Genomic DNA, 26,582 nt, shown 5'->3' on the forward strand with positions numbered 1-26,582 from the left:
CATCATATGTGTTAAATTTCTAACACAATGAAGTATGGACAAGGTCTGACTCTGTGTCCAAAACACATCTCTTTCCTGGGCATTTCCTTTCCTTTTTAACTTCAGGGCTACAAACATAGGCTTTAGGCTGAGGCTTCCTACACAGCTTGCTGTTTGTAGGGCTTTTCCCTGCAAGACTCCTCCCTCACTCCAAAGAGACTCCACTTCTTATCTTGCCAAGGTGAGACCACTGAGAGTCTAGAGGATAGCACTTTGAGACATCCTTTTGTGACTATAGTTTCCTTAGGTTTGGAGCAAACGGTGGTGGGGAGGCGTTTGAGAAGGGAGAAGATGAGAGGAGAATGTAAATCACATTGCTGCTATGTGCTGGATTGTGTTATAAGGGTGTTTGAGCTTTGAGAATCTGTTTCTGTTGGCATTTTCTTGCAGCATCACTGCATTAGCCCGTATAGAAATTACATGAAAATAACATTAGTTCTGGCCTAAATCCAAAGGTAAAGAATGAACATTCACACTTTAAACATCAAACTTCGCCTGTCTAGGTTCACCAAAGCACATAATTAATGAGGGTATCCCATTGTAACTTGATAGACTGAAGATCTAACCATTCACTATGAAATTCCTTTCTTTAGAGGATACAAGCCAGAATGTTAGCTTCCTTTTTAATAGTGTTTTTAAGGTGATTTTCCTTTGTTTCCTTTTTAATATATTTTTGAACTATCAGATTTGACAGGTACAAAATTTCAACTAAACTCAAAGTATCCAATTTTGTTACTCTTCTCCTGATTTAGAAAAATCGATTAACCTGAGACCCACGGTGTAGATAAAATCCCAGCTTCTTATCTGAATAATCTGCCCCTAATAAAACTGGGTACAGGATTTCCTTCTGATTACAAGCCGATTTGTGAGTGTTTGACTGTCCTTCCACCTTGCTGGTCTTCTCTGTTCATGTGACTGGATAGGTGATTATTAAACAGTTCACTTTTATTCCATGTGCTAGGCTTCTTGGTGGAGAGAAGAGAAGAGGTTATGCTGACCCTAATATTAACTCCTTTGACCCTGAATTAAACTGTAATGAAGTGGCTAGAGTACAGCTGAAACATACTTTGCTCAGATGGCTTCTTGACTCAAGACAGTCTAATGGATGCTTTTTAAATTATTTTTTTTAATTTTCAATGAAAAAAATGTTTGTGTTGGTGGGATTTAAACTCTTTCAAATTGCAATGTTTGCAACTCAGTGGTAAGATATAGTGGCTACAATATAGAACTTTCAGACAGAACTCCTGGGCAACTTACTCTATGATCTTGTCAAATCACTTATCCTTCTTCTGCACCTCCATTTGCCTACCTGGAAAATGGAAATGAGTGCTCAGATTAAACCTGCAGGGTATGCAATCATAGCACCCAGGTGAAGACGAGGACCAAGGAGACTAAGAAGAGGACAGCCAGAACACTGAGGGGCAGGCACATTGGGTAAGGGGAGAGGAGAATGGAAAGAGATATGGCAGAGAGAGGAGGAGAATGGAATAAGACAGAAAGGTTTGGTCTACACTACCCCCCTAATTCGAACTAAGGTACGCAACTTCAGCTACGTAGCTGAAGTCGAAGTACCTTAGTTCGAACTTACCTTGGTCCACACTCGGCAGGCAGGCTCCCCCGTCGACTCCGCGGTACTCCTCTCGGCGAGCTGGAGTACCGCAGTCGACGGCGAGCACTTCCGGGTTCGACTTATCGCGTCCAGACTAGACGCGATAAGTCGAACCCAGAAGTTCGATTGCCAGCCGCCGAACTAGCGGGTAAGTGTAGCCAAGGCCAAAGAGAACAAGAGTAGATGAATAACTGAAAATGGTATGGAGATAAATAAAGAATGGAAGTGTAAGATATGGGGAGAAAGAGTGATGACGATAAAGAAATGGAAAAAAGCAAAAAGCAGAAGAATACACAGCCTTAAGATTAGTGCATCTTCTTTAATGTATCAGTGCCCCTCTAATCCTGTTTTCCTAACAGAAAAGGGGGAGATAAGAGGCTTGGGAGGGGTCAATTAGGGTTCTGGAGTTGTGAAGAGAAGCAAGGCCGGCTCCAGCATTTCTGCCGCCCCAAGCAAGCAATAAATAAATAAATAAATAAATAAAGCTGCGATCGGCGGCGGCAGTTCAGCGGCAGGTCCTTCGCTCCTAGAGGGAGTGAGGGACCTGCCGTCCCCGAATTGCCGCAGGTGCCGCCCCTCTCCCTGGGCCGCCCCAAGCACCTGCTTGTTAAGCTAGTGCCTGGAGCCGGCCCTGAAGAGAAGGCATTTGAAGAGGATTTCAAGACTGCCTTTGCTACAGTAATACAAATACATGATTTCGAATTTGAGCACTAATAGGTATAGCAATACTATAGGTGCGGGAACTAGAGATGCTGGAGGTGCTGCCGCCACACCCCCTGGCTTGAAGTGATTTCCATCCTATACAGAGTTTACAGTTTGGCTCAATGGCTCCCAGCACCCCCACTATACAAATTGTTCCAGCTCCACTGGCAATACTTATGTCTCAGGAGTGCTGGGAAGTTGAATTAATTGTCTGTGAAGTGGTTTGAGATCCTGGAATGAAAGGTACTATATACAGTAAGTGCAAAGTATTAAGGACTGTCTGGGCCACAGTACTATACAAATGATAAATTTTTAATTTCTATAAACAGCAGCAAACCACTAAATTCAGGAAGACTCCATTGACACATGGGCAGCAGGTTTACCACAAAGGACTTTCGTTCTCCATCCTGTCTCACGCAGCCCTTGATGAAGCAACAGTTGTTTATCTGAGTTTCTTCTTCCCTCTACAAATACGAGTGGGGGTGGGGGAAGCACTAGTTGGGGCAGAATTAATTAGGGAGAATGTACAATAGTTGTGTGAGCAAAGTACAGTGACGCATTAGCTGCTGCCTTTCTCTCCGTGTGCCTGGGAATCACAGTTTACTCTGAGCTCATTGTTTATAACTGTGGGTGAAATCCTGAGGTCCCCTCTGTGTTTATCCAGTCACTGGGAGTTTGTCTCAGTAAGTAAGGAGCAAGTAAACACTGAATAAAGCACTTGGTATTTTGCCCTTTTAATTTTTCAAATAACAGCATGTTTAAAACACAGCATGAGATGGCACATCCTGTGTACTGTAAATCCACTTCCAGTAACACCTAGGGGGTGCAGTTGAAGTTTCCTGTTACCAGCAGGTGAGATATTGCTGGTACTAGTGACATTCCCCATTACAAATAGAGGGAGTACCAGCTCAAACCACTGATGTCTTACCTACTGGTAAAAAGGGAAAATAAATATTTTGAACTGTACTCCACTGTACAATGAGAAGGTACATAGGACGTTCATGCAGGCTGAAGAAAATAAACCAGCCCCAATTCTGAGTGAGATTCTTGGTATGTTTCTCAGTAGGATTATGGGTGCTCAGCCCCTCACAGGATTAGGCCATTATAAAGGATGATATGAGTCACAGTGTTGACACAAGGGAAGTGTTTATTTTAATGTTGTAACTTTTTGGATTTCTTTTTCCTTCTGAGAGCTAAATTTTCAGGGCACTTTATCCAGCAGCTAAACTCCAGTTCATGCAGGAGTTTCGCCATTCTCTGAGTGTCTATCAGATCTGACGAGAGGTCTGAGTAAGGACCTCAGGCTTTGGCCCTACCTGGAGGAACTATAAAGACATTTAGTAGCAGAAGGCCAGCTTCTATGGCATAACTTTCAGGAAGGGATATGGGACAGGATAACCCAACAGGGCTCAGAGCCCGCATTGACAGACTTGGGCTTACAGGACTTGCTCTATGGCACTAAAAATAATTATGTAGATGTTGCAGCTCAGTCTGGAGCTTGGGCTCTGAAGCCCATCCTGCCCCCTAGGCTTCAGAGACCGAGCTCCAGACTGAGCCACAATGTCGACGCAGTTGTAACGCGAGTCCATGTCTGCCAACCTGGGCTCTGAGTCTTGCAGCTGCGGGCCGCCACTTGCTACGGAGGCCCCGTGTCTCTGTGTTGGCTCTGGCCCCTGGCATCACACCCCAGCTTTCAGGCAACACATCTCCACTGCAGCCATGCTGACCAGGACTGTTCCCGTCTGGGGCTGCCCCAGAACCCTAGATGGGGAGGGGTCTGTGGAAAAGATGAGATAATCTGGGGTTCTGCTAACTTTCTTTGTTCCTCACTCCAGCCACACAGATTTCCCAAGGTGTACAAGACGCACACAACTGAAGCCCAGCCATTCAGCCTCTACTCCTCCCTTATCCTAGACCAATGGAGAGGCCTCCATGAGGTCTAGAAGGGGCATGGTGCTGCTGATAGTCTGCTCTTTGGTTGTGTCTGCATTGCACACACAAAAAGTGTGATCTTAACTCACTTTAGCTAAACTGCATTAGTTAATTCTGTTTAAATTAGCAGTGAAGATATGGTATCATGGCTTTTAATTTGGGTTAGCAGCTCAAGTACAACCTCAGGCTGCCCTCTAGGTTTTAATTTGAGCTGCAAACTCAACTTAAAAGCCATGATACTGTGTTGTTACGGCTATTTTAACCTGAATAAAGAATATACTTTTTTTTCCCCCAGTGTAGACATAGCCTGGGTATGTTTCTAGGGGTTACAATCAGAGGTAAAAGGTTTAGAGTTAAAAGTACATACCCCAATGTTCTTTTGAGACACTGCCATTGTTCTGCATTTGAATTGAAGTCAGTACAGGTCTGTCGCATCTTACGTGCATTTAACATGCGCAAATTCAGTTTTACGCCTTTGGCAAAAACAAAAACAAAACAAAACAAAAAAAGAGAAAAATAAAAATTTAAATACTGTTCCTGAAGTGCAGGCGATTCCGCCCGGCATTACACTCAATGTAATTTTGACTATACGCCATTTTCGCTTTACGCACTGACCGCGGAATGTAACCCCAGCGTAAGATGAGACAGACCTGTATTACAGTAAGTAAGTTTCTTCCTTTTTTTCTGATACTCAAATTCCCTACCTGACTTTCAGGTTTGAATTTTTTGGCTTTTTAGTTAGTTGGAAATGTTAAGATGAATTAGTCCATGTTTATGATGAACTCCCAGGAATTTAACTGATCATAGTCATGAAATGTGCTGTTTTTATGATTATACTTTAACTTTGGGACACATTAGTGGCTGTCTAAGGGTTACAATCTTCATAAAGAACAGTGGTTTTGTGACAATGGAAAAGGAGTAAAAATAAGGGGGTGATACAAATTGGTGTGTAGTTCTGTTGAGGCCCAATATCCTCAGTGAGCTATTGCAATGAGTGGCAGGGGTGGGAGTTCTCTCTTGTGAGTCACTAAGCAGTATTGCTTTAGAACTGGACAAAATAACATTTCAGCTGAGGACACCACTAGGCTCTTAGAAGCTATTGTGTAACCAGACAACCTTTCAGTCCATTTATCAAAGCACTCGTAGTTCCCATTTCAAGGCAGGCGACACAGTAAATATGATTAAAAAAAAAAAAAAAGGTTAATCTGTATCCAGACATTTCATTAAATAAAACGATAAAATAAATCAATGCCGTACTGCGGGTGCTTAAGTGCTTAGCAAAAAGCTTCTGAATCCATTAGGAATTTACTATTTTTTTAACTCAAAAAACAATTTAACAGATTAAAACTTTTTTTTTTTCTTGTCAATTGCCATAAGAAGCCTTGGCCTTTGGGAATAAAAAGAAAATAATGATATGCCGTGCTGTACCTGTTGTCTGCCTGCCCACACCCATGCTCAAGATGGATTTAACATTCAGGCAACATTGAAAAGAGGCCAGAGTAGAAGTGTAGGAAACAGGCATAATGGGAACAGGTAAAAGTCAGTTGGTTGTAATATGTTAAATATCTGACAAGTCTCTCGTGGGCAGGCTCTGTCAGTGCTGAAAAATGCAATAGTCAGGAAGCTAATATTACAGAGTAACAATGAAAAATAAGCAAATACAAATAAAGAATTTAAATATATTGCTCTATTAAATAACACTGACTTGTTTTAATTACTGTGTTTAGTTTTTAAATATTGGGTAGATAGCTTCACCCTTGAGAGATGCTGGTCACCAGTATAATGTGGGGCTGTCCATCTCAGGTGATGGAAAATCTCTCCCCAGGAGTGATATTGTGCGGCACCAGGCACCCACGCCTCAGACTCTGCTGGAGAAACTGGAGTTGGCCAATGTAGTCTGAAAAGTCGGCAGAGCATGGCCAGGTCACCAAGGGATACAATGACTTACTATATCCCCAAAGCAGCCTCTGCCAGATGGGTTCCCCCGACTGCAACTGAAAGCTGTCCTTCCCTGGCAGAACTCCCGGCTGGATGGCTGCACAAACACTGCCTGTCGTTTCCTACATTTCCCCCTGTTGATACAAGGGAATACCAAGCCTGATATATCTTGCATTGAATCATATAGTTAAATTTAAATTAAATAAAGGGGATGCTTTACTGCTAAACTTTTTTACCCTTTTATTTTTCTGTATTCAAAATGTTCAGCATGAAGATGTTTTTTGAACAATTGTAGTTGAGCTGTTTTTAAAATGTCAACAGCCAGGTTCCTTTAAAAAACAAACAAACAAACAAAAACGAGCTTATTAAGACCTTGGTTACATATTTAATGTAGTGAATATTTAGTGTGGTTGCAACTAAATTAAATGTTCCCAGTGTGGCTGTGGTTGTCCACCATGGAGCTGTGTACTCAGGGATCCTTTTGGTAGATTCACACCAATTGCCTAATTTTTGAAAGCCTACATTAAACGGCTGGTGCTGCACTCTTCATTCAGGCAAATCTCTTACTGCAGGAGTTATGTCCTCCAGTATTCTCTTGCTCCTCTACATTCAGGAAGTAAAGGATAAAAGCATTCAAGGCAGACAAATTCCACCCTTTTCCCATGTCCAGGCACTCTCTTTTCCAGACTTGAAAAGGTGCCTTTTTTAGCTGTACAGACAATCAGTGGCACTTCTAATTATAGAGTTTCAAACTCAGGTTCCTAAAGTTAGCACCTAAATCCAGAGTAGCTGGGTTGGGGTTCTGAATGTTAATGGTAACTAGGGGTTCTTGTCATATCTGAAAATCAGACCAATCACTTCAGTGTCTAAGTATGGGGTCTGGCCCAGATCCTCGGCTGGTCTCAATCAGATCATGTACACACCAGTTGAAAATCTGGCCCCCGATTTTGAAAATATTGGCCTAGACTGGTTTTCCTCTACATCCCTTCCCCCACTTAAAAATACAGTCTCAGTAAAGGTAGACGTACCTTCCATTAGGTAAATCTTATGCTTTGTTAAATGTTAATAATATTTTAATCATGATCATAAAACTAGTGTTAAAATACCTTTCCTTATTTAGTTTTTAATGAACACTTCATAGTGGAAATGTTTAATAATTTTGATAAACTTTTCCAGTAATTAACTCGTGTTAGATATAAGGCCAAACTGTACAGCACATCGGTCCATTTCATAATCACTCACCTGAAACATTTGCAGAGCTGAGACAATCAAGAATATTATTACTTAGGCATTAATCATACACCCTGTTTAGAATTATTGCTGGAAGAGCAGTCAATGCTTCATGGAAAACTTAGAAAATTATAAATAGTTCTGCATACATATCATTTATTTTTTGTTTCTGTTCCTGTAAGTGCTGGCGTTCAGGATATTTACAAACAGGAACCCTTAAGAGCTCATCTACTTCTGCCTGACAGTTCTCTCTCTGTGACATTATAATTAGAGGAGAGTCTGAATTGGAACACTAGATCCAAGCTTCAGATGTGGGGAATCTTTAGATTCCAAACTTACTCCTGATCCAAATGTCATGATGTCGGTCTATCCCCAATTCTTACAATTGCCATAGCCACAAGTTTTGTTGTCATAGAGGATTTGGGGAATAACAACAGCATCAGAGGAATAGTCAGAGTTCCTGTTTTCAGACAAATGTCTTTAGGCCAAATCCTGAGGTCCTTACTCTATTTTTACTCTTTCCTAATTCAAGAAAATTCCCATTGACTTCCGTAACCTGAATCGGGCTACTCGTTTATAGTTACTCACAAGCAAGTATCATTGCAATGCAGCTCAGTTGCGGTGGATAGCCATAGAATGGTGTGTGATTTGACACCACAAAAACTGTACAGCTATGTAACAAGCCAACGATTGCCACAGAGCCCATGCTTTGCGGAGAATACAATCAAACAAAAATATCAGCACTGTACACATTACAGGATTTGCAATGTTGAAAATATACACACCTGTAACAAAGATTGCAGTGAACATTTTCCCTTTCTTTCGAGTACATGTCTGAGCTGCCGTATGTTAATTGATTTTTTTAAAATCTTTTGCATCAGGCTACAATTTGAACTCCATTACATTTTATTGTAGAAATTATTGATGTGATTAAAAAAAATTTACAAGGTTAGTTTAGTTCTCTTTAACTTGGCCTTGGAGAATTGCCTCTAGACTTGAAAGGTAGTTCAGTTTTTGTGCCCATTTAGCTCTTGGCCTCTCTTTGGCAATTGCAGAGTGGACACCAGTGGTGAGTCCACCAAAATTAATATAGGCCATTGAAAAGTCACCAAATCATAATATTCAATAGCTAATAACATGAGCTGGATTCAAACCAGAGACCTAGAGATGAAAGGCTCTGAGTTACCTCTGAATTCTCTCTCTCTCCCTCTTTTTTTTTTTTTTTTTTAAACTGATCTTCATTCATTCTTTGTCATGGAGGTGTGTTCACTTGGCTACATTTGGCGAGGAGCAGCAAAAACAATAGAATGATTACTAAAATAAGATCATACCCGTCAGTATTAAAGCCTTGGGTTGAATGAAGATTAATATTCTCAACCTCTAGTAAGGCATGGACTTGAAAGTTAGCAGACAACACACTAGTCAATGCGTGTAGTTGACTTGTCAAAGATCAAAGACAAGAAGTGTAGATAGCATTTATTACTTGGTGATTGATTACAGTGCTGTTCTTTCTGTCTACTCTCACTAAATATTTTAGATCTTGTTACTTATGTACCTTACCCTAACAACGGCAGCTATTATTCTGTACCACCGTCTGTAAAAGCTGATAGGTGAAAAAATTTCAAACGGGTTTTATGATCTAGCTCCTCATTAACAAGTGTTCATGTCGCCAAATGCTCTGACAGTATATTGAGGGCTCAGTTCTGCTGTCATGTACACTGATGTAAATCAAGAGCAGTTCCACTGAAATTGATGACATTACACCGTTGTAAAACTATTGTGAACGAAAGGAGAATCTGACCCGGATACTGTAACTCTGCCAGCTTGTCACAGAGGACCCGTTCGGATGGAGTGATGAAAATGGAAAAGGATACACATACCGCAGTGTACCCTATTAATACAAAGATTTACTTCTCGGGTGGTAGCCAACTTTTCAGATAGAGTCAGGGAAGGAATTCATGTAAGGTTACACCATCAACACATGGAGTCAACTAAAAAGGAAAGTTCTGCTGGAATTCATGCTTCTATAAAACTGCTCTCACCTGTTTTATTTTATCTTGTCTCTAATTACTGTAACATTTACATAAAACTGAGGAGGAAACATCTGTGCATGCCTGGTCAATTATGGTTGTTCTGGCAAAACAATACCAGCTAAACTCAATCTATATTGCTTACCTCATGACTTCATTTTATGGATGGGGTATAGGCTAAGATGATTCTATGCTGCAGACGTCTGTGTTCTCCTCCATTTATTGTCTGTACCAAATGGCAGTGTTGAAAATTTACACAAGCTTAATTTGGATTAAAGACAATGACCCCACTGATTCACTTACATTCGTTTCAAGTTAGCTTTTAACTATAATTGGTAAGTCATTTGTTTCTTCCACATATATATTTTTGCAATTGAGTTTGGGTTTTTTTTTTAAGCCATGCTTTTTATAAATCTCATGCCAGTGCTGTTTAAGCTGGTCCTTTGGTACCATAGCATAGTTCTACATAGCATCATATATTTTATAGCCTTTTTACATTTTTGTGCATTGCCAGATGTGCTCCTGATGCCTTCTGATCCCAGATAGTTTGACATTGATTTTCCTAGCGCACACCAAGGTTGAAATCAGGTCTGTATCTCATCCAAATGATCTATTCATAACAAAAAGTGCCTTCTGGCAGTTGTACCACAGCTGAATACTGTTAAACTGAATTCATCATTTCAGTTGTTTCTGATTGCTCTATAATGTTTACATATCTTACATATTAGTATAATCTTGTATAGAGAACACACTGAGGTTAAACCTTCCCAGACAGAACTCTTTTTTTCTTTTATCCTCCCTGCTAGAAAATGCAGAACTTCTCTTTAATCGGAAGAGTAGAAATATAGAATCATAGACGTGTATGACTAGAGGTCATCTAGTCCAGTCCTGTGCACTCATGGCAGGACTAAGTATTATCTAGACCATCCCTGACAGGTGTTTGTCTAACCTGCTCTTAAAAATATTCAATTATGGAGATTCTCCAACATCCCTAGGCAATTTATTCCAGTGCTTACCCACTGCGACAGGAAGTTTTTCCTCATGTCCAACCTAAACTGTCCTTGCTGTAATTTAAGCCCATTGCTTCATGTCCTATCCTCAGAGGTTAAGGAGAACAATTTTTCTCCCTCCTCCTTGTAACAACCTTTTATGTACCTGAAAATTTTTATCATGTCTCCTCTCAGTCTTCTCTTCTCCAGACTAAACAAGCCCAATTTTTTAAGTCTTCCCTCATAGATCATGTTTTCTGGACCTTTAGTCACTTTTGTTGCTCTTCTCTGGACTTTCTCCAATTTGTCCATATCTTTCCTGAAATGTGGGGCCTAGAACTGGACAAAATGCTCCAGTTGAGGCCTAATCAGCACAGAGTAGAACAGAAGAATTACTTCTGGTCTTGCTTACAACACTCCCAGAATGGTGATTTTTTTTTTTGTAACAGTGTTACACTGTTGACTCATATTTTAGCTTGTGATCCACTATGACCCCCCAGAGCCCTTTCTTCAGTACTCCTTCCTAGGCAGTCATTTCCTATTTTGTAGGTGTGCAACTGACTGTTCCTTCCTAAGTGGAGTACTTTGCATTTGTCCTTATTGAATATCATCCTATTTATTTCAGACCATTTCTTCAGTTTGTCCAGATCAAAATCCATGGGATATTTTAAATCTTCCCAAACATTTTTGATAAATGGGTGGGCATGTGCTTTTTGGGAAGACATGGAGAAGTCAGCAGCTTCCTCCATAAAAAATATTCTGCCATCCCAACTAAAATGCCACGTGGCAGAAATTGTTCTCTAAAAGCAGCAGAGAACTTCTGTAAGTAACCATCACAGAGAGAGGGCAATATTCTCTCTGAATATGTTTAATCCACTTAAATGAGTATAAATTTGGGCCGTGCTTCCTCATGTTAGAACTCACCATGTGAATAGGTCCAAATTTGTCTGACCCCCCCAAATACTTGTGGCAGTAAATATCATGCGGTGGCCTGTGAGCCAGGAACCACATGGGTTCTAATCGTGGCTCTGACAGTGATTCTCTCTGTAACTGTGGACAAGTCATTTAACCTCCCTGTGCATCAGTCTAACTATTTGGTTACTAAAATGAGGTTAATTAATTATATTAACCTACCTCATCAGGGAGGTAAAACTGGCCAAAGGAGGTGATGTTGGTGTTATAAATAATAAATCAATTAATGTTTGTAAAGTGCCTTAAAGACAAAAAAAAAAAAACCCAGCAACCACTATCTGAATGCTAAGTCGCATTATATCAAGTAACAATTTTGGTTAGATATGAGGCAGAAAATCTGGGTCTCCCTCCTCATACCCATTTCAGCCTTCAAGACCAGAATGGTGACCTCTCCTATTCACATTGGAAATAAAAATCACCTTTTCATAAATCCAAAATGGCTGTTTCTGCCCTGTGAAGGCTATGGATTTTCCCAAGCTTCAGCAAGACAAGTAATGGCACTAGTAATGATCTATCCATTGCCAGCACACGGGTGTGTTGAAAGTCAATACACAGGTTAATATGGAAAGGATATGACATTAGCGCAGGGGGGAAACATCTCCATTTGAATATAAAAAACTATAAATATGGTGGCGCTGCAGTAAATTTTGCACCCTTTCCCCTGTGTAGGCCCATTTACTCCAGTGGGGTTGCATATGACATAAGTCGAGACAGAGTTTAGGCTTTTTATTATGAAAATACAGACGGCAGCTGCAGGGTGGCTTGGAGGCATCACACATCCTCCAAATCTAATTCAGGGAAGGGAAATGCCAAGCTATTTTGTTTATATTCTACATACAGGTGTGGAAGATGATTCACTCCACTGCTCTTCAAAGGCTTTCTGTGTCTGTGCTGGTGAGAGAAGAATCTCTCAGCTCTCCCTTTCCACTGAGGCCACTATCTTCAGTTATGCTCCTTAGCTGCCTATCCTGCCAAAGCTGAAAGTGTATGAAGTTGTTTGAGGTGGGGGAAGCAGCTGGAGGGAGAGAGAAATCTAATGATGCTGGGAACAGGGCAGATAATCCTCTGCATGATAGCACAACTTCCCTTGTCCCCGAGTAATTAAGAGGGAGAGGAAGGAGAAGCTTCATGCTGCAGAAGAAATAAGAGTCAAGGCCCATTGGCTTTATTCACCAATGCACAGATACGTGACTCTCATTTTGTGCCATGCATGTGTTGAAAGTTTGCTGGAATGCGTACAGATGGTATTTCGGTAGTAAGATGATAGGAAAGTCTCAGTGCAACTAGATATGAGCCAGCACAGAAACATCCTGTCCTGGCAAATTCCTGTGGGTATTTTCCAAAATACGGAGCCTGGCTGCTGACACTCAGAATCCACAGCTTCCCAGCAGTACCAGCTCCAAGGGCAGTTCAGTCTTTTAATCAATCTGCTTCTTCTAGTCACTGCTGGCAGAATATGGGACAGTTTCAGGAATCCTGGAGTAGTAACTTAGGAAATATGGAAAAGAACAATGCAAGAAAAACAATGTTCCAACCTTCCTGTAAGTCTGTAAACATCTGATTTTCAGAGGGCCTTGTAACTTAGCATACTTAATCTGTGCAGCCAGTTTCTTATCCATAATGTGTAGGAGATTATAGCTCAGTGGTCTGAGTCTCTGCTTTAGATCAGCTACCCTTTCTAGAACTGCAGGTTCAGCTCAGCCCTTCATCCTTTCAAGATAGGTAAATTGACTACCACAAAGTTTGGTGTGATGAGACTTTAAAAATCCAGGTCTTGTCTGCTCTGCATGGTCCTTCTTCTCTTTAGAGATTCTGTGATGTCTTGGGTTAGAGTAGGGGACTGTGGGTTAGGGCTCCAGTGCTTAACTACACTGACAGGAAGTTTTTCCTGATGTCCAACCTAAACTGCCCTTTCTGTAATTTAAGCCCATTGCAGTATTTAAAAAAACAATCCTTTGCAATCTTTTTGATGGACCCATCTGCTTAATGTCCTGCATGACTTGTTGAATTCAGTGGCAGGGCAGCCATTCTTACCCTTTTTTTTATGAGACTTTGCTGCAGTTAGTTGTGCAAAAATGTCATTCAGCACAAAAGATCTTTAAGAAATGTATTTCAAAACATTGAGGCTGATAGTGTGGGTACACTTGAGTGAGATTCTCTCACACACAGTTGTGTTATTCCCCAGAGAAATCAGGGTTGGGGATTGATGAGAAATATTTGGGAAGCCAATTTCTCTTCTTTGTTTTTCTTACTTAATTTCATGTTACTCTTGAGAATCATCTGTAATTTAAGATGATGGCTTGAGCAGACTATTGTTTGTGCAAAAACCTTTCTGCGGATATGTTTACTAAACGTATGATACCCACATACCAGTAAGTTTTGTCTAGTGGGCGCGCCTTAAACTTTAGCAAAATCTTCTACTACTAATACTTAAGTTTTGACCCTGCTTCTATTGAAGTCAATGGGAATTTTGCATTGCATTTACTGGGAACAGGACTGGGACTTTTATTTATTGTGTGTACGAACTATGAAGTAAAGAAGGGTCATTCCCTATGGACCATGAAGTTCCACGTTGAATCTCAACTGTGAAAATTTACAGGATGTGCATGGTAGGACTGGCCAGTGAGACAGGTGACTAAAATTTAGAGTGGGTTTAATCAGTGGTCATTGTCTGATCACCATCTGGCAAAGGGAACATCATCCAATTAAAAAAATCATTGAAACTAGGATTGTCAAGCAATTAAAAAAATTAATCGTGATTAACTGTGTGATTTTAAAAAATGTAATCATGATTAAACAGTAATAGAATACCATTTATTTAAATAGTTTGATAGTTTCTACATTTTCAAATATATTGATTTCAATTGCGACAGAATACAAAGTGCACAGTGCTCACTTTATATTTATTTTTGATTATAAATATTTGCACTGTAAAAAACAAAAGTAATAGTACTTTTCAGTCACCTAATGCAAGTTCTATAGTGCAATCTCTTTATAATGAAAATTGAATTTACAAATGTAGAATTATGTAAAAAAAAAACCTGCATTCAAAAATAAAACAATGGAAAACTTTAGAGCTCACAAGTCCACTCAGTCCTACTTCTTGTTCAGCCAATCGCTCAGACAAAAAAGTTTGTTTACATTTGCAGGAGATAATGCTGCCCGCTTCTTGTTTACAAGATCACCTGAAAGTGATAACAGGTGTTTGCGTGGCACTGTTATAGCCGGCATCACAAGATATTTATGTGCCAGATGCACTAAAGATTCATATGTCCCTTCATGCCTCAACCACCATTTCAGAGGACTTCCATGAGTGTTTGCAGAATCAGCTCCAAATTGCTGTCAACTGTTAGCCCTTGAAATACTGTGTCAAACAGAAGGCAACAAGAATAACTAGATTTACTGTTGTCTTTCCAGATAAGTGATGCTCCCATTTTTGTGCCTGGTGTTTGGGGTCCTTATTACTCAGCCATGGTGCCTGGATTCTGGTTGAACGAGGGAGGCCAAAGCGCTACAGGAAAACTGGTGAGACTGCAAAGGCACAGACAGCTTCTTACTAAAATCTAGGGACCGTTCCTCAGCTGGTGTCAATCAGCATAGCCCCACTGAAATCAGCAGACCTATTCCAATTTACACCAGCCGAGAGGCGGTCTCAAACCTTGTAATAGCATAGTAGCAAATGTGCTGCAAACAGCACTACACGCTTGGCTGCTTGGGAATGGTAACTAAAGCCTGTTAATTTTGATAAGAGTAGACAGAGGCTATTGTGTTTGGCCCTGGCTTGCAGGAGTTGGGGAATCATAGAATATCAGGGCTGGGAGGGACCTCAGGAGGTCATCTAGTCCAACCCCCTGCTCAAAGCAGGACCAATCCCCAGACAGATTTTTGCCCCTGATCCTAAATGGTCCCCTCAAGGATTGAACTCACAACCCTGGGTTTAGCAGGCCAATGCTCAAACCACTGAGCTATCCCTCCCCCACAAAATAGTGGGGAAGGAGGCCTCAAGAAGCTCCTAGCCCCACCACCCTGCTGCAGGGCAGAAGCCCTGAGCTCCCCCAAACAGTCTAATAGAAAGAGAACGGGGAGAGCATCGAGGGCTTCAAGAGCTGCACTTTAACTGCAAAAGAGCCACGTGTGGCTCACGAGCCACAGTTTGCCCACCCCTGCTATATTGTCACGTAAATCTCCCCCGTGTGCAAGGAGTGTGACTTGATATACAGATACATAGGTATCAGTTTAATTTGTTAATAGATAAAAGGCTTGATTTTCTCAGCTCCTAGTAGGCACTTGCTACCTCAGAGGATTGGGTCCTTAAGGAGGACTTTGGAAACAGATATTTTGGGTAGGGCCTGTAGCAAACATTAGCAGTAACCTTTCTTATATTGGGGAACATTTATATTTATCAAGATATTTATCAAGATATTTCATATGCTCTTTTTCAGATTATATCTCTGTGTGTTTTGTGTATATATAGGGAGAGGAAGTGTGTATGTAAAATAAACACAATGGTGGATGCTTGGTTGTGTCCATTATAGTTAAGGTTGCAAAGCAGTAGCCATCATAACATCCTGCTTTCACACACTTCTCACTTTCTGAGGGAAAATTCATATTTGGGGATTATGTTTTTATTAGTTGATCTCTGGATGAAGGAGAATTATTTTTTTGCAGTTTGAACAAAATCACTTGAACCCATTGAGAGTTAAGCCAAAATGAAATAAAGATCCCATTCCCTTTAAAATGTTATAATAACACTTTTCTATATGAGGCTACCATAAAACCTGCCAAAGTTTGAAATTTGTAAATAGGCCTAAACCTCGCAGGCCTGGAGACTCTGCTTGTCCTGGTGAAAAAAATGTGTTTTTTAAAAGGAATTTCTAAGTCTTTGAACTGCGTTTTCAGAATGAATTGGGAAAAAATAGGGAAATATTGTACAGTATTATGTTCTGTTGTATTAACCGAGAAATAAGATGCAATCACATAATTTTGCATATCCACAAGGGGGCAGAGGTAAGTTTACCTTAACTTCGGCATTTCTTGATTTCTAAGCATTTAACTATGCAAACCTTATCATTGCATTAATAGAGATTTTTTGTAAGTAAAATGTGTTCATTCACATACACACACAAAGTGCATAACCACATTTTATTTATTTAGATCCCATCAAACATTTTCTGGGCAGACTTGCACAGTTCATAATGACCAGTGTCAGCCCTGAGTTGGCTTATTCTGATGTTAACATTTCAATCAGCAAACCTCAGTCCAGCCCACAGCTTTGTTTCTAACACCATTTACATTTTTATAAACGGCTTTCTTTCATCTACTACACAAACTCCAGAGGGAATCAAGATGTATTTAGTTCTTTTCCTGTATACAGATCTGTGTGCATAGTTAAAATACATTGTATTATACTATTAACACCCAGGCACCCAAACTAATGAATACTAATGAAACTTAAACACCTGTCTTGACTTGCTGCCTGCAGGTCTTGCCAAATCATTCGCCTATATATTCAGTACTCTGGGTAGCCATAGTGTTGCCTCATTACCTTTACGGATGCCTCTGACAAGCACTATGGACTGGCCACAAAAGCTGCTAAATTACCATCTTGAAATTCCACACGATCCTACACAAGGCATTGGTTTGTGTATAACACTAGACACCTTTCCCTGGAGGGTCCAATTCACATGTCAACTCTATGTAGGGTAAGTCTTTTTTAACCTTGAGTTAATTGATTTTCATGGTGAGGAACCAATGTTCGTGTCCTTGAATAAACACTTGTGGAATATCCACACTAGCCATTACAAATGTGTTGGCTACTTCAAGCTAATGGGCAATCAGTTATTTGAGAAGATATAAGTTTATCATTTTGCTCATTTTTGGTATATCACTGTTAAACTTTCTGAGCCGAATCCTGATCCCATGGAAATCAATGAGAGTTTTGCCATTGGCTTCAGTAGGACCAGGTTTTAGTACTTCATGAGTAAGCTGGAAGCTCTTTTGTCATTGTAGAATGACAGAGTTTCAATATATTTTACCAGGAAATAATTTTTAAATTTAATTTATTTTAATCTGGTTGTTTTTCTTTTTGTTCTTTTTCAGATAGATCATGTAGTCCGAGGCCACGTTGCCTTCCCAGAGTTACAAGCAAAAGCCGCAGCCAGGTCACCACTCTTATTTCTTTATCAAAACATCGGCCTTACAACAATCATTTTGACACTACGCTGTACCTTCATCCCTGTACTGCAACGTTCCCATTTCAGGACGTGGGGATCAGCCAAGCTGGCTGTGAACTCAGTCCCCTGAGTCTGAACTGATTGGAAGTATTTGCAAAGGCTTCTGTAATGATAATTCAGGGTTCAAAGCTTTAAAAACCTAAAATATTCACCCTTAGGTTCAAATACTTACCCAAATGGTATGGCTGGCCTTCTGCTTTGCATATCAAAGTCTTCTTTGTATCCAGCCCAATATGTCTCTTGGCAGCACAATATATTCTCCATGCTGCAGACCTGGGTGCCTAGGGCTAGTCATGTCTCATACTTCAGAGGTGATGTTGTCAGGCTCCAGGAATGAGGTTTAGCTTACATTGCACTATTAGGATAAATCTGCTATATGAAAGAACAGCTAGTGTATGAAAAAAAGACTGGGACGATAGTGTAGAGAGAAATGCAAACCCAGTATAAAGGGATAGTTAAAACCAAGAGATGGATCACCCCAGTACCAGCCACGTTTTGCATGAGTGCAGCGTGTCTGCTCAAGGTGTCTGCGATTCTAGACTAACTCTAATACTGCATTGAATGAGAAAACACAGTTTACACAATGCAAAATCCTTGAGTGCTGAGGTAGAGAGAACTTTATTTCTTTATATACTGAATGTAAGGTGATATAACTGTCCTGTGTGATACCATGTTGCTTCTTTAATTCTTATTTGAGGCTCATGCAGTTAGTAAAACTGTGCAGGAGAGTGTTGGTAAAGAGGGTCATAGTATTTTATATGGTTAATATACCAATGGTATTTCTATAATGCTTTCCAGACACTGCAATTCTAATGATATGTTTTCATAGCTATAAATTTAGTAAACAAGCCACTTATAAATTCACCCTCCTCCCCGTTTCCCCAAAAATGGGTAGCATTAAGGGACTAACTTAAACTGACAGAAGCCAGGAACTTTGCATTTCAGGTTGAAATTCCATCCCTAAGACATCACCTTGTACCTAGCTATTACAGCACATGTAGCCTAAAACTTCACCCACTGTTATGAGGCGTCGTCACGGAGAACTATATCAGTGGAAACAGCCAAATAGAAGAGGGTTTTTAGTGCAGAGTTTTGGTCTGATTTTCCTGTCTTTTCTCAAATTAAGTCAGATTCTTAATATTAACGGAGGGTCTTGTTTTGGTTTTGGGGGTTTTTGATGGGGAGGGGATGGGGAGTTATTTGCCTACAGATCTCCTTGAAGTATTTTAGGGGGGTCTATTCTGATATACTGGGCCTGATTCTTCACCTTGTGTTGTCATTACACTGTCCAGAGCATGTAAAGTGGGTATAAAATGCCAACACATCAGAATTCTCCATTCACATGTCTGGTGGCATTTTAAACCCACTTCACATAGGTGTAAATGACTCTACAGGGTGCAAGGCCATAAAGAATCAGGTCTGTTTTGTATGATAATACCATATAGGTGGTATTGAGATAGTAAAACTCCATGTATCCGGGCTAGAGTGTGGACTCAAGATGACTTTGTGGTCTAAGCATCAGAGCTGAAATACCTCATCTTCCTAGAATCACAGGTTCTAACCCCGACTGGCTTGGGTCACCCTGTCATTTTTCCATGGTGCACATTCTAAATTCCATGTAGTTTACATTGTTTGGGTCCCTCTGTGATGAGACCTTGAAAAACAAGACCCTCTCTGCTTGACATCATAGGTCCTCTGGCAGATTTTGTAAGAGCAGTGTTTTGCCCTGGTGTCTTTGGACAGAATTTCCCTGTCTTCCACTAGTGAGCAGTGTGCTGTTTTGACTGCTCTTCCCCCACCTTAGAGATGGCTGCTTTTCAGTAGTGATGTATGTCTGTAAAGTGCTTTGGGATCTTTCAAGCAATGGATAATAATAATATTTGGCAGTTCCTTCCATCTGTGGATCTTAGGCCTAGATTTTCAAAGGTATTTAGGGGCCTAAAAATGCAGGTAGACACTTTTGAAAATCCCACTAGGTGCCTAATTCCCATTGATTTCTGAAATCTGGCCCACATTACAAATATAAACTATTATTTCAGAGTAGCAGCCGTGTTAGTCTGTATCCGCAAAAAGAACAGGAGTACTTGTGGCACCTTAGAGACTTAGTCTATATCAGAGACTTAGTCTCCAAGGTGCCACAAGTACTCCTGTTCTTTTTGCATAAACTATTATTGTTATTTGCTTAACTCCTGTATAATTTTTAAATGTTCAAAGAAGAGCCATAACCTTTGGCTTTGTAAAGCCCTAGGTCCCAGGACACGATGCCCAATCCAACTGCTGCTGAAGTTAATGGATATCTTTTCCTTTTCTTAAATAGAAGTTGGATTGGCTCAGAAAATTAGTAGCCCAACACTGTCCAGTGGGCTTGGTTGACAAGTAGCACTGGTAAACTCTGCCATTCATTCTAACCCGACATAGAGTTGTAAGGCCTAGATATATAGGAAGAGGAGGGTGTAGACATGTAGTGCTAGGGATATCTGCTTGCCTGAGAAGGCATGGTTAAATGTCAACTTCTGCTACACAGGGTTTGTGCTCTGGAATAACTTCTCCCCCGGGAATCCAAGTAACAAGAGGGCCAGATGGAAGCTGGGAAGTAGGATAGGCCTCATGTTTAATGAAGTTGCCCTCTTCCTTTTTCCTTCTCACCCCATAAAAGCCGGGCTTCTACTGGAACTGCAGTGACTGGTTATTAGCAGGTACTGTTTATAATATGATCTTTAGGGAGGCAGAAAATAAGGCCACAATATGAAGAAAAGAATCATTGTAACTTTCAAAATTATCATAATTCAGTTCCAGGAAGGTACAGAAAGCACATTTAAAAGAATGTGAATAATGACGTGAATTAGTTATTTTAATGTCTTCCAAGTGTACTTCATTTTGAATGATATTCTCTGATAGCACACACATGGAAAGGTATAATTGAAAAAACATGCCGCTGAATGGCTGAATGCAAAGTATAAAAATACAGCTGCTAGGAGGTCAGAAGTCAATGTGGTAAAGCATATGTCAAATTCCCTTAGGGATCTCATTAGTGCACGATTGAATATACATGTAGAAGCTAAATGAATATCATTGTTTTGGATCTACAGTAAATGAGACAATGGCTAATCAATTGTAATTAGGGTGGATGCTATTATTGACCAAGATGCCTGAAATTAAATGCCCTACTCTGATTTCTTAGGAGCCGAGACCAAAAATAAAATTATAAATCTGTTTATGATGGTACAAGAGGTTCTGGGTTTTTTTTTTTTAGAAGGATTCTAACCATAATTACAACATATTTTAACTGGAATATCACTAGTGCCATTGCAAGCCAGAACACTGAAGAGTTCATCATTAATCCCACAACCATGGCTGGCCCAGGAAAAAGGCACTTGGATAATGTGGAGATGGGTGCATTATAAGAACTTAGAGAAAACTAAATGTAGGGACCTTAGTCAGCTCCTCCCCTGCAAAGCAGCATCTCACTGTCCCCATTCTCCCCTCACTGCTTTGTTTTAATTATACCGTATGCTTGAATATTGGTCTCAAAAACTGAAAACTTTAATACGAGGACCTCTTGATTAACAACAGAAATGACTAACATTTGTAAAGGGATTTTATTTTCATTCCTCTTTGGGAATCTTTTTTTATTTCTTCACTCCCTCTCCGCTTTCATTTCTCTCGTTGCGCCATTGCTTTCCCTCTTTGTGTTGTGGGCAAGCCGCCATAATGCCAGTCGGCTGCAGTTTCAGGACCGACCAGCAGGGGCATTGCACAAGGAGTGCTGCTGCTACTGCTTCTGAAGGTCATTCATCTTTCACTGTCTGCCCACCTCCCTGCCCACTGTGGGAACTCAGTCATTCTACTGGCTGACAGTGGAGTTGAATTACCCCCGCTCTCCATTGCCATATGCCTGGCAAGGAAATGATTCTCTCTCTTTTAAGTTTGGCTTTTGGGCCCCTTTGATGGTTTTCTTGTATTTGACATTAGAAGTGCAAATGTTTTATGTTCACCGAATAACCTCCCTCCCCTTTTCTTTCCCAACTTGTTTTTCTTCTAGTGCTCAAAATATATATACATACTTGAACAGTCACCTGGATCTGATTAAGAAATCTTTGCCTGTGGGCTTCCTCACTGTTGATTTACACGTTTGGCCAGATTTCCATGGTAACCGATCTCCCTTAGCAGATCTGACACTGAAGGGCATGGTAAGAAACAGCCTGTCTTTGCAAAAAAGGTCAATTCAGAACAGAGGGGTAAAATTAATAAAAAAAAATTGGAAGGAGCATTTTATTTTAAACATACTCCTTCCTAGTCGTTCAGACTATCCCACAGGATTTGGGTTTCTTGCTGATAGTTGTTGTTGTTGAAATTAACAAGTGTTTTTGCAGCACACCACCGATCAGGATACTTCTAATATCTCTAGTGCCTCATTTACTTGCTGAAAATACTAAGAGGTACATCTTCCATCCAGTATCTTTACTGGCAGTCATATTTTGGAGAACTAAATAGTGCCACTCATTGTTTTTGTGCACTCACCAGTCTGCTTAATCTTGCATTCCCCTTGTGGAATTGGTGAGTCTCAGTCCAAAACTGAAAGGGTGTCTCCAGAGACTAAGAATGATATAAAATATTGCAAGGAATGATTTTCAAATTTTCAATCATTTTGCTGAATAGGCGTGTTACACTATTTCAGTTGCTTATTGGTCACATTCATCAGAAGCTGGAAAGCTCCTGTGTAATTATTAGCCACGGGCATGCAAGCACTGATTTAAAAATAAATACATAAACAAGATACCCTCTGAATTTTTATTCATTTTCCAAAACTGAGCTGAATCTGATCTTCATTTGAGGTTATGAAATGTTTCTTCTGGAAGGGCTGAAATACTGTGAGAAGAGCAGTTTTCACAGTATTTCAATCTAGAACTTGAAGCAGCAGAATTAGGAAGCTCATGAAAGAACCTCTCCTGGTGAGATTTTCGGCACATGTTGACTCATGAGGTTCACATAAACAGCCACACATTTGGATGCTTCTGCTAGCTGAACCAGATAGAGGCAGACTAGCTGGATCGCATGTTAGGATGTTATTGTACAAGACCATGACTGAGCAGGTGAATAGGGTATAATCTATGTGACTTTAAGGTCTGATATCTCTTGATTCATAATGATGTATAGTTCTGATTTGTGTCCCAGGTAGTTTGTGTAATAATGCACCTTGAAATGGTCCCTGGTCCCTGAGAGCAGACAAATAACCCCAATAGATCATCTCAGTCATCAGCATCCCTGCAACTGAAACTTCAAACATTTTGGGGAGGGAGAGTTCACCCATAATTACTGCTACTAAAAGTGGGAGGGTTCATACAGTATACTGGGGGGAGAGGTTGGGGAGCATTCAGGTGATAAATGGATAGATCTGTACATTCTTGCACAGCAAGATGAGGCTGATAATTTGAGTGTTCTTTTCTAGTGGTTTCAAAACTTTTTTCTTTTTCAACTATTGAACTGAAAAGGATGGCACTTGTTGATCCTGATTAATGACACAGGAATTCCACCTTGAATCATCTGTTCTGAGAAGACAGCAACATGCTGAAATATATTGTTATCGTAAAAGGATTTACCTATTTAGCTACCCTTCAAAAGCTGTGAAAAACTTTAAGCCACTTCTTTACTGCAAGTAAAGATATATACAAAATAAGTTCCCACCTCAGAACTGGTGCCAGGAACAGTGATATGCACTTCATTTCAATTGGCACTAATACTCACATTGTTTTTCAGAAGTCATACCTCTAAAGGGCATCACTATGAGCTGTAATTATACCAGTAATTTGAGTAAAACTATTAAGGCTAAATTCTGCTCTTAGGTGCACCTGATTATCTTTTGCTGTGGGAGTGACCCATGAATATTTTGATCCTTAGTTAAGCTGTACTGTTTTCCACAAGAAATATGTTGTACAGGAGGGTCTTTATTCCCCTGATTTGAGTCTCTTATACAAATGCTAGCAACGATAGTGCATCTTTTCTGCCACATTTAGGGACAAAATTAGGATCTCACTTGTTCTGATACAAGTCCAGAGTAACTACACTGACTTCAGTAGAAGGAATTTGGATTTATGCCAGAGTAAATGAAATCATAATCTAATACTTAATTATTAATTGTCTTTCAGTGGAAGGGCACGTGGGAATTTTTTTTTTTTTTTTTTTACACTGTGTTTCATTTTATAGTACTAGACTAAATATACTCCCAAGGAATATGCAAGTCTCATAGGAAAACTGTATCGGTGAAAACATAACACGTAAATCCCTTACAAAATGATATTTTGTTCACTGTTTCTTTGCAAGGGCAAAATCAGTTTCTGTGGTTCTTACCCAGATCGGGAGTAATATGTTTAACGTAACAGTATGTGTGCAGCTCACAAAGACAGGATTAGAATTTGCATTTAAACGTGTAGCAACAAGAAAGCATGCCTTATGTTTCACAGAAAATGCTGAAATTCCACCTCTGCTAGATTTGAACATTTTCTTCTTGTGTTCCACGCAGGTTGTTGGACTGACATTGTATCAGGGCCTTGATGAACTCGCTCTTATCTACTTGGCCACAATTCAAGCCATTGCTGTAAGCCATTTTAAAGAGTCTGCTTTTTATAAAACCATGAAGGACTTACTTAAAGGAATTGCACTCTGTGTCAGACTGCAGATTGATCATGCCCTCCTGTAAAATAGATTTCTAATTACAAATGAACTCACCAAATGAGTTCTTAAAGGAGCAAGATAAACATCACATGTATGGAGAGGATTGCCCCCTCCCATGGAAAAAACCCTGAAGGACTCTCTTTGCAGGGAGGAAAATTCCCTAGAAGAGTTTTCCTCAAATTGTTCTGACAAGGCAAGGAATGCTGGGTATGCACCACTATGGAGCCGCCTCCTCTTCTGTCTGAGGTGAAAGATGTGTAAATACAGTCCAAAAGGAGATGGCAAGTCTATAAGGAGGAGAGAAACATAGGCGAGGTCTACATTATACATTTATATCAGTGTAACTACGTGTCTGAGGGGTGTGAAAAATCCATGCCCCTGAGCGATGCAGTTATACCAACCTAACCCCTGATGTAGACCGTGCTATGTCAACGGGACGGCTTTCCCCATCGACATAACTACCTCCTCTCTCAGTAGAAGCTCTCCTGTCAGCATAGTAGCGTCTTTGGTGAAGTGCTAGAGTGGCGCAGCTGCAGCATTTTAAGTGCAGACTTGCCCTTAATCTCTCCCAAACTTAGAGGTACACTTCTGCATGAACCTGCAAGGTGCAGCTCTGTGCGGTTCGGGAGATATGCCTGGGTGTGAGTAGTTGCCATATGCCATATTATCCCCATGAAACCTGCAGGGTCGTGGAGGGAGTGCTTTCCCCAGGCGCACATCAGAGACTGTGCGACATGGGGCGGTGCTGATGGTGTGGATTGTACGATGTGGTGCTACTAGGGTGGGAAAGGGAGCTTGTGTAGGTACAGGGCCCTGAGCCGCTACAAACCTCTCCTTCCTCACCCCTGTAGTGTGACGTCAGTAATTCTGCAGGCTGACACTCCTGGCATTTCACTCCTCCTGCAGTTTTTCTGTTGCAAGGCATGATGTTGACCCGTGTGGATGATTTATTTCCCCTCTCAACCCCTACCCCGGTTTATGTTAAAGTAGATGGAGAGACCACCATACCTCTACATTAAACAAACAGCCACAGATGTCCATTAATTATGTATATGGTGCAGATGTGGGTGTGGATATGTGGGTGTGATTTTACTGGAATAAATTTAACTTTAGCCCCACTTTTCCCAAGTGACTTGTTTGATTAAACAGCAACAAAAAAATCTTTGCTAGAGTGGATCAGTCAGCTTGTATTTATAAATATTTACTCCCTGTGGTTCACCTATCTATATGTTTGTCTGTCTTTTGTACTGGTCCCTATTACTGTAGTATCTTCACACCTAAACTCTTTACTGATTTCTGCCTATTTCATTACAAAACTATACCGCGTAAGTGTAAACATACATCCCTGCAGGTACGATGTGCATAAGACAGGGACTGGTACAGTGATGAAATTAATGATCTTTCCAGCTATCATGAGATAATATGGCCATGTTTTTCTGCCATCCTTGGAGTTAACACTGGCCGTTGTTTTCTAATGGGGACAAGGGTTTATGGATAACATAGATCAATATGGCATGCAAAATCCCAGTGTCACGCCACACCGTCTGGGATAGCAGCATGGGCAGATGCGGGAAATTTACTGTGAATTACGTATCTGATGTGTTAACACTCCTTCAGCAAATCCTGATCATTTAATCTGAGCCTGAAATTCATTAGTGCTGACTATTGACCCCTTTCAGCTGAACATAATTGTGATATATTGGGTGCTTTAATACAATACTATGATTTAAATATAAGAATGTGTGTGTTTTCCTGATATTGCCCCATTAAAGAGGCTGAAAACAAAAACATTTCAGTACCTAATGCGTGCCCTGTTGTTATTTCACACTAATGAAGTGGACGCATTCTCTGTTGGACATCCTATTATCTGATTGCTTTGTTTCATATACTGCATTTTAACATTAAGTTCAGTATCATCTTTTTATAATGATTTTTTTTGTCTGTGATACAGAATATCAAGATAAGTTATGCACTAAATTTCTCTTCATGGTAAATTAATACACACTTGCTTTTAAAATTCCATTGAAACAGTAGGCAATCATAATAAATGGATTGAGGGAAATTTATGCCTGCCCTTCCTGATTATCTTTATTATATACAAAATTAGTTTTCAAAATTCCCCTCCCCCTAATTTTAGCTTTATGTTTATTATGTAACCTTACAAGGAAAAATTTCCTGTTCCCTAGAGCCGGAGTCCTGTACCACTCATTGACTTCAATCGGAGCAACATCAGACA

The 26,582-nt window shown here is 40.3% G+C and overlaps 1 protein-coding gene across 1 annotated transcript in view; it reads left to right on the top strand.

Annotated features, from left to right (window-relative positions):
• Positions 1–26,582, top strand: part of FGGY (FGGY carbohydrate kinase domain containing) — a 197,314-nt gene that overhangs the window by 121,704 nt on the left and 49,028 nt on the right. The window contains 4 exon segments of the mRNA XM_065553922.1: positions 14,859–14,966; positions 17,541–17,602; positions 21,717–21,864; positions 24,195–24,269. Coding sequence (XP_065409994.1) covers positions 14,859–14,966; positions 17,541–17,602; positions 21,717–21,864; positions 24,195–24,269 — 393 coding nt within the window.

This window comes from Chrysemys picta, chromosome 8 (assembly GCF_011386835.1).
Source record: "Chrysemys picta bellii isolate R12L10 chromosome 8, ASM1138683v2, whole genome shotgun sequence".
Classification (NCBI taxonomy): Eukaryota; Metazoa; Chordata; order Testudines; family Emydidae; genus Chrysemys; species Chrysemys picta.